This window comes from Opisthocomus hoazin, chromosome 2 (genome assembly GCF_030867145.1).
Source record: "Opisthocomus hoazin isolate bOpiHoa1 chromosome 2, bOpiHoa1.hap1, whole genome shotgun sequence".
NCBI lineage: Eukaryota > Metazoa > Chordata > Aves > Opisthocomiformes > Opisthocomidae > Opisthocomus > Opisthocomus hoazin.
In genome coordinates this window covers 38,586,724-38,603,474 of record NC_134415.1, presented here as the reverse complement: position 1 = coordinate 38,603,474, position 16,751 = coordinate 38,586,724, and the positions used below count along the sequence as shown (strand labels likewise).

The following is a 16,751-nucleotide window of genomic DNA, read 5'->3' as shown; positions in this document are numbered from 1 at the left end:
CGGGCCGCGGCACCGGGACGGGGAGGGGGGAAGGGAGGCCGGGCCGGGCTGACGGGGACGCGAGTGGCGTGCGGGGAGTGGGATGGCCTGTGGGCATGGGGATGGCGTGCGGGGGTGCGAGGGACGGGGGTGGCGGGTGGGGACACGGTTGGTATCTGGGGCTGCGATGGCTTGAGGGGATGGGAAAGGCCTGAGGGGACACGGATGGCATCAGGGCACTCCTTTCTCAGCCCACTGGCCCTGCGGGCTCCGGCACCGAAAGCCACAGCGCTGCCACGTTTTCATTTTAAATGGGGGTTTTATTGTCGGTACAGCGGGGTTCAAGCGTCCCCCGCGCGCTCAGCTGCAGAGCCAGCAGCCACGCGGCACCGCACGCCGCCACACCACATCCCAGGGAAAGGACGAGGCTGCGGCCACGAGCCGACAAGTCGGGGCTCGTGCTGCTGGCTCCCCGGGGGGCTGGGCTCTTCTGCACCCCCAAAAGACCCCTCGGATCTGCTCTAGGCATCCATAAAAACACAACACGGTTCCACAGTCAGATTACACACAGTGCAGCATGTCCTCTCTGGCTCCCGCCGCCTCCGAGATCACTTCCAGCCGCACACAGGACGCCGCTGGAGTGGTGCATTGCAGCTACCCTCCACCACGGCTCAGTGCAACCACAATACATTCATTTATCAAAGTGAGATGCGTTTGCAGGAAATGGCACCCAAAACACCGTGTAAATGCTTTCATCTCAGGCCCTGCATCCACCCTGCAAAGGCACAAGCATCCGCGAGGTCCAATGTGCTGTGGTCAGGGTTTATTTTTGTGGCTGCGTCTTGTTTATCGATCTTACCCTGAGCGACTCTAGAACTGTCAAATCCATCGTCACCCCTGCACCCAACTCCTAGGCCTCGCTTGTCTGGATCCAGCAAATCCGATGTTGCCTTCCACCGTCCACCCCTCAGCAGCCAAGGAACCAACTTCAGGCTGCAGGCTTTAACCCTACGGGACTCACAGGCTCTGACTGATGCCTCTGCGTCCATATCCATTTTCCAGAGCACTCCGGAGCTTTGCTAGTGCAGCAAGTGGAAAGCAGAGCTGAGACTTCCACACTGTGTTTCAAAGCTGCTGCCTGTCAGCAGCACATCTGTGTAAATGCACCATCTTTGCGCGCACACACCCAAGTTCACCTTCAAACACGGAAGTACTAAAATAAAAACCACCACTGAAAACTGCTGACAAACAGGAAAAACCACCCTGAAATCAGGACAGTAAAGAGTTCCTTCTGGAGTGACCGTTTCCTACAGTGACTTCAGCACAGTACAAGCAAATAGTACAGACATCTTCCAAAGAGGTGGATTTTTCTCATAGAGATCACAGATGTCCTGCAGAGTCTTGGTTTTCCTTCAACAATGATCACGTTTTACGACAGGTTGACTGCAGATGCTCTCAAGTCAAGGCTTATTCTTCTGACACTGCACTCTGCACTGTAGAAAAGAGCTAGTGATGGTGGGACTTGGCAAGCGGTGGGAGGAAAGGGGCCTAGTTTATGACGACCTCACAAAGGACTCTGGAAGCCAAAAGCAGGCCCTTCAACAGATTCTTCCGTGTTGGGCTTCCAAAAGCTGAGATTCCCAAAAGTCACCTTCAAGGAGCTTTAGTACTGCAGTCTATTGAGTGAGTCGATGTAATGAAAAGTGGCTCCCAACGCCCAGCTTGTCTCAACGTTGTCAATTTTCCGGGCCAGCTGGAAAAAACAAACAAACAAACAAGTTAAACTACAGTTCTCTGGCAGAAGGAGCAGCACACAAGGTGAATGCAGTGCTGAAGGTTATCACAACTGGTTATCATCACCGTGGGGACTGTGCCTCCACGCCCAGCCACAGGGCATGTGTTGTAGCAAGAAGGCAAATCAAGGACTGAGCTACTGGCGTGACAACTAATGCCTCGGCACCCTCCTGCCCGCTCTCCCCAGCCATCCTGTTTGTGCACCACCTTAAAGACTTGGCTCTTCGGGAAGCCCAGTTCTTGCAGGAGGAAGGTGATGTACGTGAGGTCCATGCAGAGAAAAGGGCTGCTTCCAGGGCTGATCTCCATGGTCTTACACACTACAGAGAAAGAAAACAGTGTCTGAATGTGCACTGTGGGCTCAGGCCCAGCATCAGCCCAGCTTCGAAAAACCTCAAATGAATCCATAAAACACCTCTTGTCAGCTGAGTGGCACAGTGATGGAACCTGTTACAACAGGGTTGAGATGACACGCACGCATCAGCAGAAGCACCAAAGCTCTGGCACACTGGAAGGAAGATCAAGGCATTCTGTCTCTCCCCTAAGACAGCTGAGTTTCTTGGATGAAAAGGGCATCCAACTTTTCTCCTACCTACTTCAAGCCTTTAAAAATCCGCGCAACCTCAGATGTGTTATGTTTCTCGAGCACAAGCACTCAGCAGATGTTGACAAAACCAAAGGGAAAAAAAAGAAAAGACAAAAGAAAAGAAAAAGAAAAGACAAACCCAAAATAAACCCCACTTCCTTTCTCAGGATGAATTACACAAATGGTAGTCCAGAAATCAGAACTGCAACAACTGCTCAATCATTCATAAAGTTTACCAAAAAACCTCACGTCAGTTTGATCAAAGCCTGAGTCTGTGGTATTAAGAAAAGAATGTTTACATTTGTACATCTGCGTAGGCAGTTCTCTCTGCAGCCGATGAAGCCAAAAGCTATGAACCGGTTTTCCCTTTTTCCGATTAACAACCAAGCATATGAGCAAATCTTGAGACAAAAAGCAAAATTCAACTGGATTAGAATGGGTCATGCTAGCAGGATGAGACCCCCCACATCTGTTTTAAAAGCGCGACTTCAGGACCACTGTTAACTGGCAAGTTTGTAAGCAATTCTTGAGAGAGTTCTGAAATATAAGTATTGTAAGATGTGCCTTCTGTGGGCTGCAAAAGCAGGAAGTAACATAAAAAATAGTTCAGATTTTCAGAAATAAGCAGAAATGTTGGTGAGAGGCTCTGGAAAGAGGTGCTCAAGACAGGTGCTCAATACTACTTAAAACAAAAAAGCAGGCTTCTTAGCATGTCACACATTTGCCATCTGGGTATGAACTTACACACAGTTGCTAGTGTGTGTTTGATTGTGTTTTACTTACCATATTTAGCTGCAATTTCAAAGTCACCGACAGTTAAGCTTCCTCCTTTTTCTTTATCTAAAAGGAAGAAAAAAAAAGTGTTCTTTTATGAGTTTTGTACAAAGGCAATTGTAGATTCAAGTCATAAAAGTTGTTTGGAAATCAAACCTTGAGCCACTGAAACCAATGTCAAAACTCACACTTGCTTTAAAGTTCAAAGAACCTTTAAAAGATTCTTAATATAGATTGAAAAGCCTTGTTTTATGAAGAAATTTTAGCCTCGTTTCCTGAAGAAACATAGTTTACAGACTCTCTCACCTTGTCCCCACGTCACGTGCTGCCCTGCCCTGTGATGCCTGAACACAGTTAACGCCTTTGACCAGATCTGACAGGGCAGTGGTGCCCTGCGACATATTAAATCTGAAATTATTTGTAAAGCAAAGTGGCTGAGGAGGGGAGTGTATTTGTCTATACTAGTTTGAGATCTCATCATCTGCCTTCTACCACTGAACATGACAGCCTTCTGCACACCAGCATACCACTGGAAAAGAGATGGGATGTGTTCTGAATACATGTGGAACTACCTGAAAATCTTCATTCCATCTGAAAAGGTCAGTGAAGCAAAACACACAGCCCAAGATCGTAAGTCTGATTTGCTTTACTGCCCAAGAAATGTGCTTATCATTACAAAGGTCATGGTGGTGTTGGGCTGACAGTTGGTCTTGACGATCTTAGAGGTCTTTTCCAAACTTTGTGATTCTATGATTCTAAGGTCTTTTTTCTATTTTGGATTGTAGAATTAATCAGACACCAACGACTTCTGAAATGCAGACAGTTTGTTTAAAAAACATTACTGGAAGTTGCAGGTCCTATCTCACACCCCGAGCCCCTTCTCTATAGAAATTCAATAGCGTTCAATATCCAGTTGAGACCAGTGCTGCACAGCAGTGGAACAACAGACTAAGTTCCATGAGAGCTTCGACAAGCATCGTGAAGTGTAGAAGTGTTACCATTTCTTCCACAATTTGTCATTTAAAATGAAACGAAAACAGGAGCAAACGTACCGATCAGACCAACCTCTGCTGCACGGTCATAGTAGTAGGAGAAAGCGTAAAAATCCAAGTCCTTCACTTCCTCAGCTTTATGCACTTTTCTGTAGAGCATCTTTGCCACTTTGTTAGAACAAGACTCATACAGAGGCTCACCTAAAAGAAGGCAAAGAAACCCAGCATATCATAGGCAGAGAGTTAAATACACGTACAGTTTATTCAGGATCCACCAGGAAACAGGCTCCCTTTCGCACAATGGCGCTGCATAATTTCTTACAAGCTCTTCACAGAGAACTGAAATCTGCATCTTCTTCCAGTGGCAACACTTGCCATCCTCAGGTTGGGATGAAGTGTGCGACAGATCAGAGATGGACAACATCATTTGAGGCAGAAGGAGTTTGAAAAACCTGTTCAGGGATTGCTCAACTCCATCTGCACTACTCCTAGCAGCCTTGCTGACTGGACAGACACACCATGGCACAAGAGGGAAGAGCTGCAGAATCTCTTTAACAGCACGTCAAGAGGAGCCAGGCAGAACAGTAAACAGAGAACCTAGTGACTTTCCAAGGGCCTGAGACTGTAGCATTCACTCTGCTAATAGCATGCTGGCCTAGATAGGAAGAGCGGTAAATCACTATACCTGCCTTCTGTCCTTTAATTTTGTATACAATCTCAGCATGTTGCCACTCAGATTTGAAGCCAGGTGGTAAACAAGGGCTGATCAATTCCTCCCCTTCTCCTACTGCAGAAGAAAACAAAGCCATATTAGGGAAAAACATAAGGAGTTAATTTCAGATCCCTCACCCCCAGGCCTGCTCCATACTGTCCCACAGCCTCAGCAAGGCACCTGCGAGCCCCAGTCATGGCTCAGACGTCCCATGGCCCCACGGAGCTGGCAAGAACCCAGGTCTCCTGGGATACAGCACTGTCACCTCCTGCATTCCTCTCAAATGCACCCAGCCACAGCGACAGGAGTCCACATACCACTCAGGAACCTTGACCGCTGTGGGAAGGGGACGGACAACTCCTCCCTCCCCCAACAGGGCTACATACCCTATGCTCAGAGCCAAGACTCAAGGAGTGCCCATAACTTACAGGGTTTTCCCTCCACTCCTCCTAAAATGGCGAGCCTTGCTGACATCAGCCCGAGTCCCAGGTAACTGCAAAGGGATAAAAGCCTCTGTGAACAACAAACATCCTTCCTCTGACCCTCCACTGAGAACTTTGCTGGGACATGCCAGCCTCCTCTACACAGTCCCAGCAAAAACAGCTTGAGTCAGCAGCTAATGCACATAAGGGGAACAGTGTGACAACCCACTCTTGTATTGCCCTTACCCAGAAGGATAATCTCTCTCTGAAAAAGCCCAGGCAATAGCTCCAACGGTAATCTGGCTCTTGAAGAACTGGGAATGTTGAAGGCATTTGCCTAACATTTCTCCTACCCTCCTCAAAGGCAGCACAGCCTCTGGTATACAGAACTGACTCTTTGAGCCCAAACACACCGCACAGCAAACACAGGTGGGAAGAAGCTGCTTCCCTCTGCCCAGAACACAGGGAGCAGGGGAGGACAGTGAGGGAGGAACAGCAGAGGCAAAGCGCTACGAACTGACCGCAGCCCCCATTCTCCATACCCCTGCGCCGCTCGGGGGGGAGGAGGCAGAACAGCTGGGAGCGAAGATGAGCCTGGCAAGAAGGGAGAGGTGGGGGGAAGGTGTTTTTTATTTTGTTCTTATTGCTCATTATCCTACAGTTTCATTGGCAATAAATCAAACTAACTTCTCTAAGTCGAGTCTGTTTTGCCCATGTCGGTAACTGGTAAGCGACCTCCTCGTCCTTATCTTGATCCATGATTGACAGAGGGCAAGTAATAGAGCAGCTTGGAGGGCACCTGGCAGGCAGCCAAGGTTAATCCACCACAACAACGTGGCTCAGGCTTCTTCGCTTCTTCCCAGCACTCATTTGCAAGGACCCCACTTCAGCAAAACACCTAGACCTCACTGGCTTCATAGAAAGCTTCTGTCTCTACAGTGTGCTGACTTTCCCACAACTAACCTGTACGAATACAGCTTGTAGGTGTTGTTAAACATCTGAAATGAAGTTGTATGGCCAGTTGGTGATGTCTGGAGGGTTGCCTGGAGGTAGAAAAAGATGTCACTGCAAGGTTTCTGCCAGCAGCAGCAAACACCAACAGTACAATCTTCCAAAACATTACGAAAAATGTGAAGCAATCCTAGCATGGTTCAGAGAGAAATGATGAATTTGCAAGTAGTTTGATTTGACTGCTGACACACGAGACAACCACAAAACTTGGGAGCTAAAATAGTATCTTCACATGAAAGAGTCTAAACTGGTTACACTTCTATTTGTATCCACACCAAATTGGTGTATAAAAGAATTATTTTAATTAAAAAGGAATCCTTATTCCAGCTCTCAACTGCTTTTGTCAAGAGGCCACAGCAACTGCCTCTTCACGTGATCTCTACTAGGGAAAACTGTGTGCCAAGTAATACGAAAGCCAGGCACACGTTAACTTCCTACTCAAGAGAATTCAGCTGTGAACTTCCAGAAGCCAGAGGAAAAGCACACCACTGCACTGGCCAAGGAACAGAGTGAGGACCAGCCTGTGGTCTGAAGAAATGAAAGGGTAATTATCTCAAGCACTGTGCAGCCTCTTCCCCAAGTGCACCAGCACCGCCAGCGCGTTCGTGGGGAGCAAAGCTCAGGCCACGATGCTATTCATGCTGCTCCTATCTTAACACCATCTCTAAGCCCAGAATTTCCACATCCTAGACTCTTCACATCCCCTCTCATTCTCTTGTGAGAGATGTCTTGATTAGCCCATGCTGGGACAGTAGATACAGCATCCCTATCCTCTGCTTTTGTGCAGCTTTTCTATAACCAGTATCTCTGCTCAGGCCAGAGCCTTACGATTCCACACCCACAGCGCTTCCAGCTCACAGAACACCTATGAAAATGCCACAACAGGAGGCTGAAATGACAAATGTGAGCATTTATTTTTTGCCGCATAATAACAGTTGCTCCTCAGCATTCATTTGCAACTGGGCGAACTCAGGAAAACCAGAAGCAAGGATTGTGAAGGCATGTTACAGTGTTCTTAAAACCCAATGTAGGCCAAATGTTGAACTTGAATTCATTAACAGCATTGCCTTTGAGTTCTTCATTATAAGCAGCACAAATGGAGAGTCAAGGATTAAGATGCTCCAGCGAACACTGCATTTTCCCCAAGAGAAGGCAGACCTGGCAGACTCACCACATGCACCGCCGACCCATGCAGTTGGAGTCAGAGGACTGACAGCGTTGTGAATGCCTCCGAGACTGACTATAACAAGGCACATGTGACCAAGTGACCTGGGTTCTTCTGTCAGAAGTGTGGCTTCACGTCACACCAACAAACACTTGGTCTGTTTCCAAGGGAAACACATCCCAGCAGTTGCTGATTTCTGCACCAGCATTTCCCAACAGTGTGCATGTTCACATTACCTCCGTGCGCGGAAGGAAGGTGATCTGTGTTGATCCACCACCCAAATCCAGCATCCCTACACTTCTCTTCTGCGGATCGTCTAGGCTACCTGAAATGTGTGACAGAACAGAGAAAGCTATGGTGGATGCTGTGAGAAACTGGCTAGGAACAAAACCAGAAGTACAGTGGTAAAGCAAGAGGACAATCTAACTCCATCTGTCAGCTTCCAGACAGCACTAAATTATACCGTCATCCACTGGGCACTTATTTTGGCTTTATCACAGTGACCTGAAAATCTTCAAGTGACAGAGTTTCTCTTATTTCTCTGGTGGCTGTTCATGCCCTAATTACAGCAGCTTTGGTTACTGGATTCCTAAACATTTTTCAGTGGATGCAAGGACCCTTTTGCAAACTCTACTCTGGTAACCACTTTGTAACACAGAAGAATGTGGTTTTCTTGGCCACTTCTCTCTGATCCCTTAGTGATTTTTTGCAGATTCCTATGGCCAAGGGGATGACTGAAAAGAACTGGCCTAAGAGACTCAGCTCTCTTGGAGTTCTTCCTGCTGCCAGCTCAGACCTCTCTTCTCATTTAAATCCAGTTCTTCTCAGTTAGATCCTTCAAATACACCTTCCTGACAACACTGGTTTGTGCCAAGTACCTCGGTATACTTCATCATAGTTCATGTTTGAAGATCTCTGGTACTCCCTGTGAGTATAAAAAGCTTTAGAGCACATGTCATATCGCTCCACACATTGTGCGTGCTGAACAGAGCGCTCGGACTGCAGACTGCTTTACTTACTGTCAGCGACAGCTTCAGCTTAGTTTTCTCTTTACTCTTCAGCTACCCTTTTCTAACTCTGCAGTGTAAACACTTGTGGTATTTCTATGTTATAAATCTGTAAGGAAGTAGCACAGCACTTTCTTTCACATTAAAAATCTAGCCAGAGCTAGTAGCAGACTCTAAAAAGCAATAAAATGCTCTGGTACCCTACAAAGAATTGAAAGAAAAGCTACACTGAACATCTAGGAAAAGGGATGAAACTCCTCACTCTGTCAAGTAAATGGCCAAAATCCTAATAACTTTAAAAAGGCCAAGCCAAAAACAACTGCTGACTTTTTCCCAGACCCTTCTTTCCCCCACTCCACCCCAGTGAATGAGTAAATCCCATGTGGGGTGGAAAACCGCATGAATTTCACAGCATCGGTCATATCTTTATGCACATGCTCACGTTTACATACCTGTTAAAAAATTTACTGTGATCCAGGCTGAAATACCTAATAAGGAAAAGATTCAGAAGACGCACTGTTAGATCCTACCATTTCATTTTATCTAACAACAGTAACAATAAGGTGAGCCGTATTACATGGTCTTCCTGCTTTAGGACCTGTTTAGCTGGAGGCACTTTAAAGTTATTTTCATGCAGTTTAACTGCACCGTCTAACCAAAATAATCAGCAAACCAGAGCTTGCCATCCAACAACAGAGACACCAGAGGCCATCTGCCACAAGCTCCCTTGTCCCGCTTTCACAAATGGAGGACTTCTAATACACAGTCTCCAAAGGACGTCTAGTGGAGACCTAAGCAAGAGGGACCTTCAAGAAAGGTGAACAGGACTGGCTGAGCAGCCCTAACCCACCTTGCCCCAAAGCCAGTCTTTCCACAACTGTCCATAGCTGTCAAAAACCAAGACTAGATGCCTTGAACAAAGAGAATGACCTTCTATGCCAGAGCTTATGTGATAACTGGAAGAGAAGCCCCATATATGAAATGCCTGGAGAACCCGGTATTTCACAAGTCAAAAACTTAGGTGAGAAGTCACAAAGGCTTCAGTCCTTAGCTAAAAGATAAGGAAATGACGGACACTCTGTTCATTTTCTAGGAAAACATCCTAGAGGGCTTTTGTTTGATGTCAGGCACTCGACTTTCCTTTTGAATACTAAGAATTTTCATCTTTTCAGTGTTCTAATTTTCTTATTTTCCTCTAAGCATTTTTGTGACCCTCACTGTTGCTGTCCTCTTCTTGCTTTATAAACCTTTTCTCCATAAATTAGATGAATTAGTGGGCCTTATGTTAACAAATTCAAATATTTATCCATGTGGTTAAAACACAAGGCATGCTAGGGAACATGGTCCAGTTCAACCCTTGGCTGAACCAAGGCTGTCACTGCTATTAATGGTTTTAAGACAAAACAAAAAGAAGAATTACAATGCCTTTCTTCCATTAAGCAGTAAAAAAAGAACTCATAAACAGCTCCAAACAGCTCCAGCTATTTTAAAGTCTGGTTTCTAAGCAGATTTAAAACACATTTCAACACTCAGTTACTTAGAATTTAGACATGCTTCTTTAAATCATTTTAAATCGGGACTGATTCTGGGCTCCGTCCTCAGCACTTTTTGATGAACATCAACTTACTTCAGCATTTATTTTCTTCTCTATGTAACATTTTTTTCAGACTGAATTCACAATCACATTCATTAGGTCAGTTATAATTAACATTATGACCAAATACTTCCAGAAAGCTCTGATGAGCATTGTCAAGGCCAGGGTGTGCAAAACCAGTTGGTGAAAACCATCTCAACAAGCAGATATTCAGAAACCTTTCCAGAAGTGCTGACTGCACAGTGGCTTCCTGGTGATCCCACAGCAACTGCCCAGCACTCAGAGCTTAGAAAATCAGGACAGAGTTCATGACTTTAAGTTGGAAAACGTAGCACAAGATGTCTTTGGCAGGAACTGCCTGAGGCAGTGTAAAAACTGTGTCAAACCTGCTGCTTGTAGGTTCCCACTACAGCGAGTGGGGACTCATCACAGTGCAGCAGGAATCTCCAGGGTTGCAGAAAGGGTCTCCACAAGTTGGCCTACCTTCATCGGTTCCATTCATTATCGACACGCAGTTGTCCCTCACGAAGAAGGGGGAGGCCTGAAAAATCTCCTTCACCTGTAGTTCAAATAAAAGCTACACTTAGAGAAATCCTTCTTCAGCTGGGAAGCAAGTTTTTTTAAAATTCCAGTTTTACACAACTGCTCATCTTCTTGGGCCAAATCCTGACTGCTGCTAACCTGTTTGTTTTAAGTTCAAAAGCCCAACAAGCATCAGCCTGCGCTCTGCTATAAAAGGTCAGTGATTTGTATGCTGGCTCTGCAGTTTGGTGCAGAGACAGGGATGGATGTGCGGGTTTTCAAGCATGAAGACTGCTCAGAAATGCCATTAGCAAGGGATGAACATGGGTAGGGAAGGGAACCCAGTTTACTCTGCTGCAACTGCCAACCTACAGGGTATTATATATGCATGCGAGAGGCAGAAGACGGACACCCCGGCTTTCAGGAATGCCCCAGGGAATGGCATTTTTAACAGGGGCATGTTGGCTGTTAGAGTTCCTCTACACTACATCCTACATGAGGCAGCAAAGCCCTAGGTTTCCAGAGTCCTCTAAAGCAACAACTGCAGCCATTCCAGCTGAAATTCAGCATGGAACAGAACGGGTCAGCTTGCAGGCAGCACAGAACAATACAGACATTGGTTTCAATCACACCACATTTCTTCCTTCCAATTATTGCTTAGAAAAAGAGTACACTTAGAGCACACTTAAACTTTTGCTGCAGCTGTAAGGTCTAGAACATAATATTTTGTTTATTTTTATAATATTTTAAAATAGTAAACATATTTTATATGCCTATAAATACAATTTACATTATTTCCAATCAATATAAAGAAGCAATCTTGCAGCAGCAGGCTGATAACACAACCAATCAAACAGCAGAGAGTTTTTCTCAAAATAGAAGGATCCTGGTCAAAACCACCAACAAACATGCCCAGCAAGAAGAAGCTTGTGGTGACCGATTGGTGTATCTCATTACACTTGTCACGTTATACATCATCTCCAGACCTATTTGGAGCTGCCATCATTCCTCTGTGCTTGTCCTCACACAAGTTCTCTCCCCAGCCCCGCTTGAGGTCAGGTGGCTCTGTACTGCTTTCAGGGTTAAATGACAAGAATGCCTCATGTACATGAAGACAAAGGAGTATGTACCCCGCACAGAAGGAACCAAATTTTGCTATAAAATCTCTGGAAAACAAACTAAAAGACAAGAACTAGTACCTTATCCAGCAACTTCTGAGCTTTCTCTCCTGGCAGCAACCGTAAGCCAGCTGTGGCTTTCAGGACCAGAGGAGTGAACTTCCACAGCTCCATAGGAACTTCCTTCTTCGCCACCTCCAGGAGCTCTTTTATGCCCTGGCCACTCTGTGAGAAGAGAAAGAATTAAAAAAAAGGGATCTTAGAAACTCTTCAGATTTGCCCTTCGGTCAGATGTATGATTCACTGTAAGTGTGGAACAGAGACAAGTGAATATCACAAGGGGTCAGCATGAGACCCGATGGATATAATGGGGATTATCCAGCAACAGGCCAGAAACAAACAGGAAGAGTCACTTTTTCAAACAGTGACATAGAACTCTGCCACTGAATGTTTTGGCTATAAAAGGTTCAAAAGGCAGTATGATGACAAATCCTTAAAAAACAGTACAACACTATGGGCTAGGTGTAAGTCTGGCTCAGAAGGTCCCTACATCCCTGTAAGCCAGAAGGTAAGGGAGATGGGAGAGAAGTCACTTAGCACTTGGCCTGTTTTTTAGACTATTTTCCTGAGAATCCAGTTCCCGTCACTTTTGGAGAAGGCTCTGCTCCAATCCAACACGGATCTTTTTCTTAACATGACAACACAGTCATTTTCTTAAGTGCATCAAAATCCTTAAGAGACAGGAAAAACATCCACTGTGCTTAATTAACGACATCACTGAGCAGAACTACATGCATTCTGTTCCTTGCTCCTCTGCGTGTTGACCAACTTTTAGTGTGGGCTTGTATCGTCTGGAGACACTTCCCTGAACTGAGACAGCTCAGCATACTGCAAGATGTGATTTGCAGGGCATACCAACAACAGGAGGTTTTGGTGCATGTACTTTTACAGTAACGGAAAAAAAAAAAATCACCTTTTCGACATCATCGGCATATGCGGATAGACCTGGCTTCAGAGCTTGAAACGTCTCATGGGTTAATCTGGGAGTCTCTGTTCAAAAGCAGTATTCCAAAATAAGTAATGGTACAAATCATTTTGCACACACAAAACCAATTTTACAAATTACATCATTCTGTGCTAATGGAAGCCAACTGAAGCCTCTGTCTAATCAACTATCAACAGCCACTCAAACTTTAAATACAGCCCTTGCTATGGAACTAGGTCCCAAGAAAAACATTTTTAAAAGTCATGATTGTTTTTCAGGTGCTGGTGTCCAATATGCATATTCTTCATGAATATCAGACAATCACCAGATGAGTGCACATTCTCTTTAAGCCCTTTCCAAACTGCACCGATAACAAAGACCTCACATTTCAGCATGCTCTGTTCTGGCTAAACTCAACTCCAGCAAAACTCAGTGGAAGCTTTACCACCATTTTCAACGGCAGCAGAGGGAGCCAGACCTACGTATTTTGGATACCTGCAGTATAGACAACATACAGGAACCTGCAGGCAAGACAACATGAACCTGACAACATCCTCCTCCTGTTACCAGCTGCACTCCATGAAGTTCCCTGCAATACACTCTGAAATTGTTTAAAGGGAAGCAGGCAAGGAAGAAGCAAAGATTTGGGAATACACTGAAAGAAGAATGAAGGAAATCCATGGACTGTTGTTTAAGGTCTTTGGTGGCTAAGCCTCACACTAGCCCGTTCCGCAAATCCAAGGTGCTGCTCATAGGCCAATCACACCACACACCACACTGCTAATCCTCAAAAGCATTGCCAGGTCGCCTACTAACAGCATCCACACAGGTTCTTTCATCATTATCAGCTTCACAAATAGGAGCTGACCACACCTAAACAAATGAAGCACAGGAAAACTGGAGTTTTCTCGTACACTTCTGTCTCGCTCCTCAGCAATAATTTCTGTCCAGATGCATTACACAGCAATAGATGCATTACACAGCAATTTTAATCGAACACTGAAGTTCTGCAATTTAAATCCAACGCTGAAGCCAAGGATGCACTAAACCAGACAACACAGAGTGAAGGAGCTCGCTGTCAGGAACTGGAGACAGCCAACAACCTCATGGTGAAAATGTGGGGGAATAAGGCAATCTGAATTTATAATCCTCTCTTCCACCAAGCAGTGTGATGAAAAACTGCTCTTCTTCAAGGCATCGTTCTAAAGGTACAGCTGCTATTTAGTTCACGTTCTGACATTACAGCATTCTCTCCTTGTTGAATGTTTTGATAATTTCATCCAAACCCACACGCTTGAATCATAATACACTTCCTGCTGGCTCTCTAGAAAGAGCTGAAGCATGTTTGTTCAAGTAATCCCTAGAAAAGCATCATCAATAATCTGCTCCACATGTTATGGAAGAATTAATCTACCATGCAATGAGTAGGCCATACCTTTTGGCTGCTGTGTAAATTTAAAAATATGGATGCGAGTTCCTGTGCTTCCCGCATCAAACATAATTCCGTAAAAGACCGAGAGATCTGTGGTCAGTGTGTGATGGTTCACTTTGTCTCCCCTGCTTTCAGCAACTCCTTCTGTTGCTCCCACGACTGGTTTGGAATCCAAGTGCCATTTTATGTATGCAACATAAATAGCGATGCATGCCAAAATCCCAAAAGCGAAGAATCGCTTTGATATCTTCATGGCTTCCATTTATCAGATGTTTTCTTTCTTCCCTTTATCGAATGTCTTCTTTCTGGTCTTTCACACAGAACAGGTCATTCCCACATCACTTCTACATCCAATAGAAAAGAAAAGATAGGTTTTATTTTCTAAACCTGCTGAAGGGATCTAAGAGTATGATGGTTATTTGATAAAGGACTTACAGGAGTAAACTTGACTTGAGCATTAGTTAAATACTTAACTGTCAGTTGGTTTAGATCTGTGGGAAGAAAGTTGGGCATGACTGTCAAAGTAAGCAGTAAGTCACTGCTTGGTGACTTTACAAACAGCCTGGTAAAAAAACTTCATGCATGGAGTGCCAGGCTGCTGCTGGCAAGCAAAAGGATTCATGCCTGCAGCTCCTTACGTAAGACTGAGATACCAGCTACTGTCTTCAGTGCTAAAATCTATCTCAGTTAACCCAGGGAAACTTGCAGTTCAATGCTTACATTTATTCCAGAGGACAGTGTAGAATCTTGCATTCAAAAAGCTGGGATTCACCTGTCAATTGCTTGTAAAACCAGGCCTAGCAGCAAAATCCCCCTCTCCCACATTGTTTGTCCTAACCATCCAATGCCTCCATGGCTGCTGGATGCCTCTGAGACCACACACTACTTTCCCAGTGGTTTGGAAGGAACATACCCATCCTCTTTCAGCATGCCATTCAGATCTACAGCTAATTTTAAGACATGAAGCTGCATAAATAAATCTTCCCCACTGCTACTAAGGCCTAAGAAGGAATAGCGTAAAGAGTTTAGAGAAGCTAAATACAGTAACTGAGGTGGGAAGGGACCTCAGGAGGTCTCTCATCCAACGCCCTGCTCAAGGCACAGGCAGCTAAGGGGGCCCACCATGTTGTTCCGGGCTACATCCAACTGCATCTTGAAAACCTCCAAGAATGGAGCTCCCACAATGCCTATGGGCAACCTCCATCATTCGCAGTTGTCTTTGTTAGTTCCTGGATGGTGTAGGAGGTCCCAGAAGACTGGACAAGAACAATTTAAAATCAGTGTTTAAATGGCAAGAAGGAAGATCCAGGGAATTAGACTGCTGCACCCTCCCCAGCTCCAATACCAGGAAAGAAACCACAGCAAAGAACGCAACACAACAAATCTACAGGCACCCTCGTGATATCACCCAGATGATTAAAAAACAGACATTGGTGATATATGGGCAGCAAATTACACTACACCTTTCTTTTTTTCACGGCGTAATGAAGAAGAGAAAGCAAGCCAGCTGATGAAGATGACTTAAACAAGATTTTGACATAGGTGTGGTCTGTTTATGATACGAATTCAGGAGGTGTACAGAGGGCGTGAGGGGAGAGGAATTTAAATTCAAGGTGATTACAGTGCATTGCCAAAAATGGGCAAGAAAAAAATTTATAAAAAGGGAGGCGAGCAAAACCGCAGGCAGAAATACACATGGAGAATAGAGCAGCGTAGGGATAAAGCAACCGCAGGCTGTCATGAAAACAGCAACCAGGGAGACGGCATTGCAAAAAAATGAAAAAAAAACCCTCCTGGCTTGTATCAGCGGGGATGGAGATGTGGGTGCTGCCTACCGCACACCCCCGGGGTGACGGCTCCCTCCGCCCCGCTGCCAGAAAGGCCTCAACCCCAGTCACACCAGAAACGTGTCGCGGGGGGCAAGCCGCGGGAGCCCGAGGGTGCTCTGAGGGGACGGCAGCCTCCAGCGCGGGAAGGGGAGGCGGGAAGGGTGGGGGGAGGCTGGAAGGATGGGGGGGGAGGCGCAGCGGTCTGCCGGCTGTCGGGCCGCGACCGCCGCGGCACAGGCCGGCAGGCAGCCCGGGCCTGCGCGGTCCCGGCGCGGCCCCCGGGGGCGCCCGCCCGCCGCCGCGCCCCGTCACACACGGATCCCCGCGACCGTGACCGCGACCGTGACCGTGACCGCGACCGCGACCACCCGCCGGTGCGCGGCGCGGCTCCCGGCCGGCCCCGCCGCCTGCACTCACGCCGCTGCCGGCCCCTCCATGCCGACGCCGCTGCCCCGCCGCTGCCACTGCGCAGGCGCGGTGCGGGCCGGTGTGCGTGGCTGCGCCGTGTCCGTGTCCCGCTCCCCGAAGGACGCGGGGCTCGGGGCGGGCTGCTCCGTGAGGAGAGGCCGGGGCTGCCCCGCGCCGGACACGGCCGGTTCCGCAGCAGACACTCCCCCCCCCCCCCCCAGCAAGGCCCAGCGGGGCCCCTCAGTGCTGGCGCCCCCGGGAAAATGTGCTTTAAAAAAGGGCTAACGGCCGCAAACCCAGCGAGGTGCGAGGAAAAGGTGTGAGAGAAGGAGGGGGGAGGCGGTGCCGGGCAGAGGGTTCCCGGCAGAAGGCGGCTGCGGAGCAGACCTGGGCCAGAGGCCCTGTAGCCCTGGGGTGAGGT

At 46.7% G+C, this 16,751-nt stretch overlaps 1 protein-coding gene across 2 annotated transcripts; it reads right to left on the bottom strand.

Annotated features, from left to right (window-relative positions):
• Positions 1–278: 278 nt before the first annotated feature.
• Positions 279–16,431, bottom strand: ENTPD6 (ectonucleoside triphosphate diphosphohydrolase 6). Of its 2 annotated transcripts, none has more exons than XM_075413249.1 (14): positions 16,340–16,431; positions 14,097–14,437; positions 12,650–12,726; positions 11,758–11,901; positions 10,520–10,595; positions 8,895–8,930; positions 7,672–7,760; positions 6,223–6,302; positions 5,266–5,330; positions 4,811–4,912; positions 4,186–4,326; positions 3,143–3,199; positions 1,981–2,093; positions 279–1,732 (listed from the first exon to the last, which is right to left on the bottom strand). In XM_075413249.1, exons 2-14 carry the CDS (start codon positions 14,353–14,355, stop codon positions 1,643–1,645), a joined length of 1,329 nt encoding a protein of 442 aa, XP_075269364.1. In that variant the 5' UTR covers positions 14,356–14,437; positions 16,340–16,431; the 3' UTR covers positions 279–1,642. The 2 variants fall into 2 exon arrangements, with proteins under 2 accessions (XP_075269364.1, XP_075269365.1); XM_075413250.1 differs by lacking the exon at positions 16,340–16,431 and adding an exon at positions 15,557–15,959.
• Between the last annotated feature and the right edge of the window lie 320 nt (positions 16,432–16,751).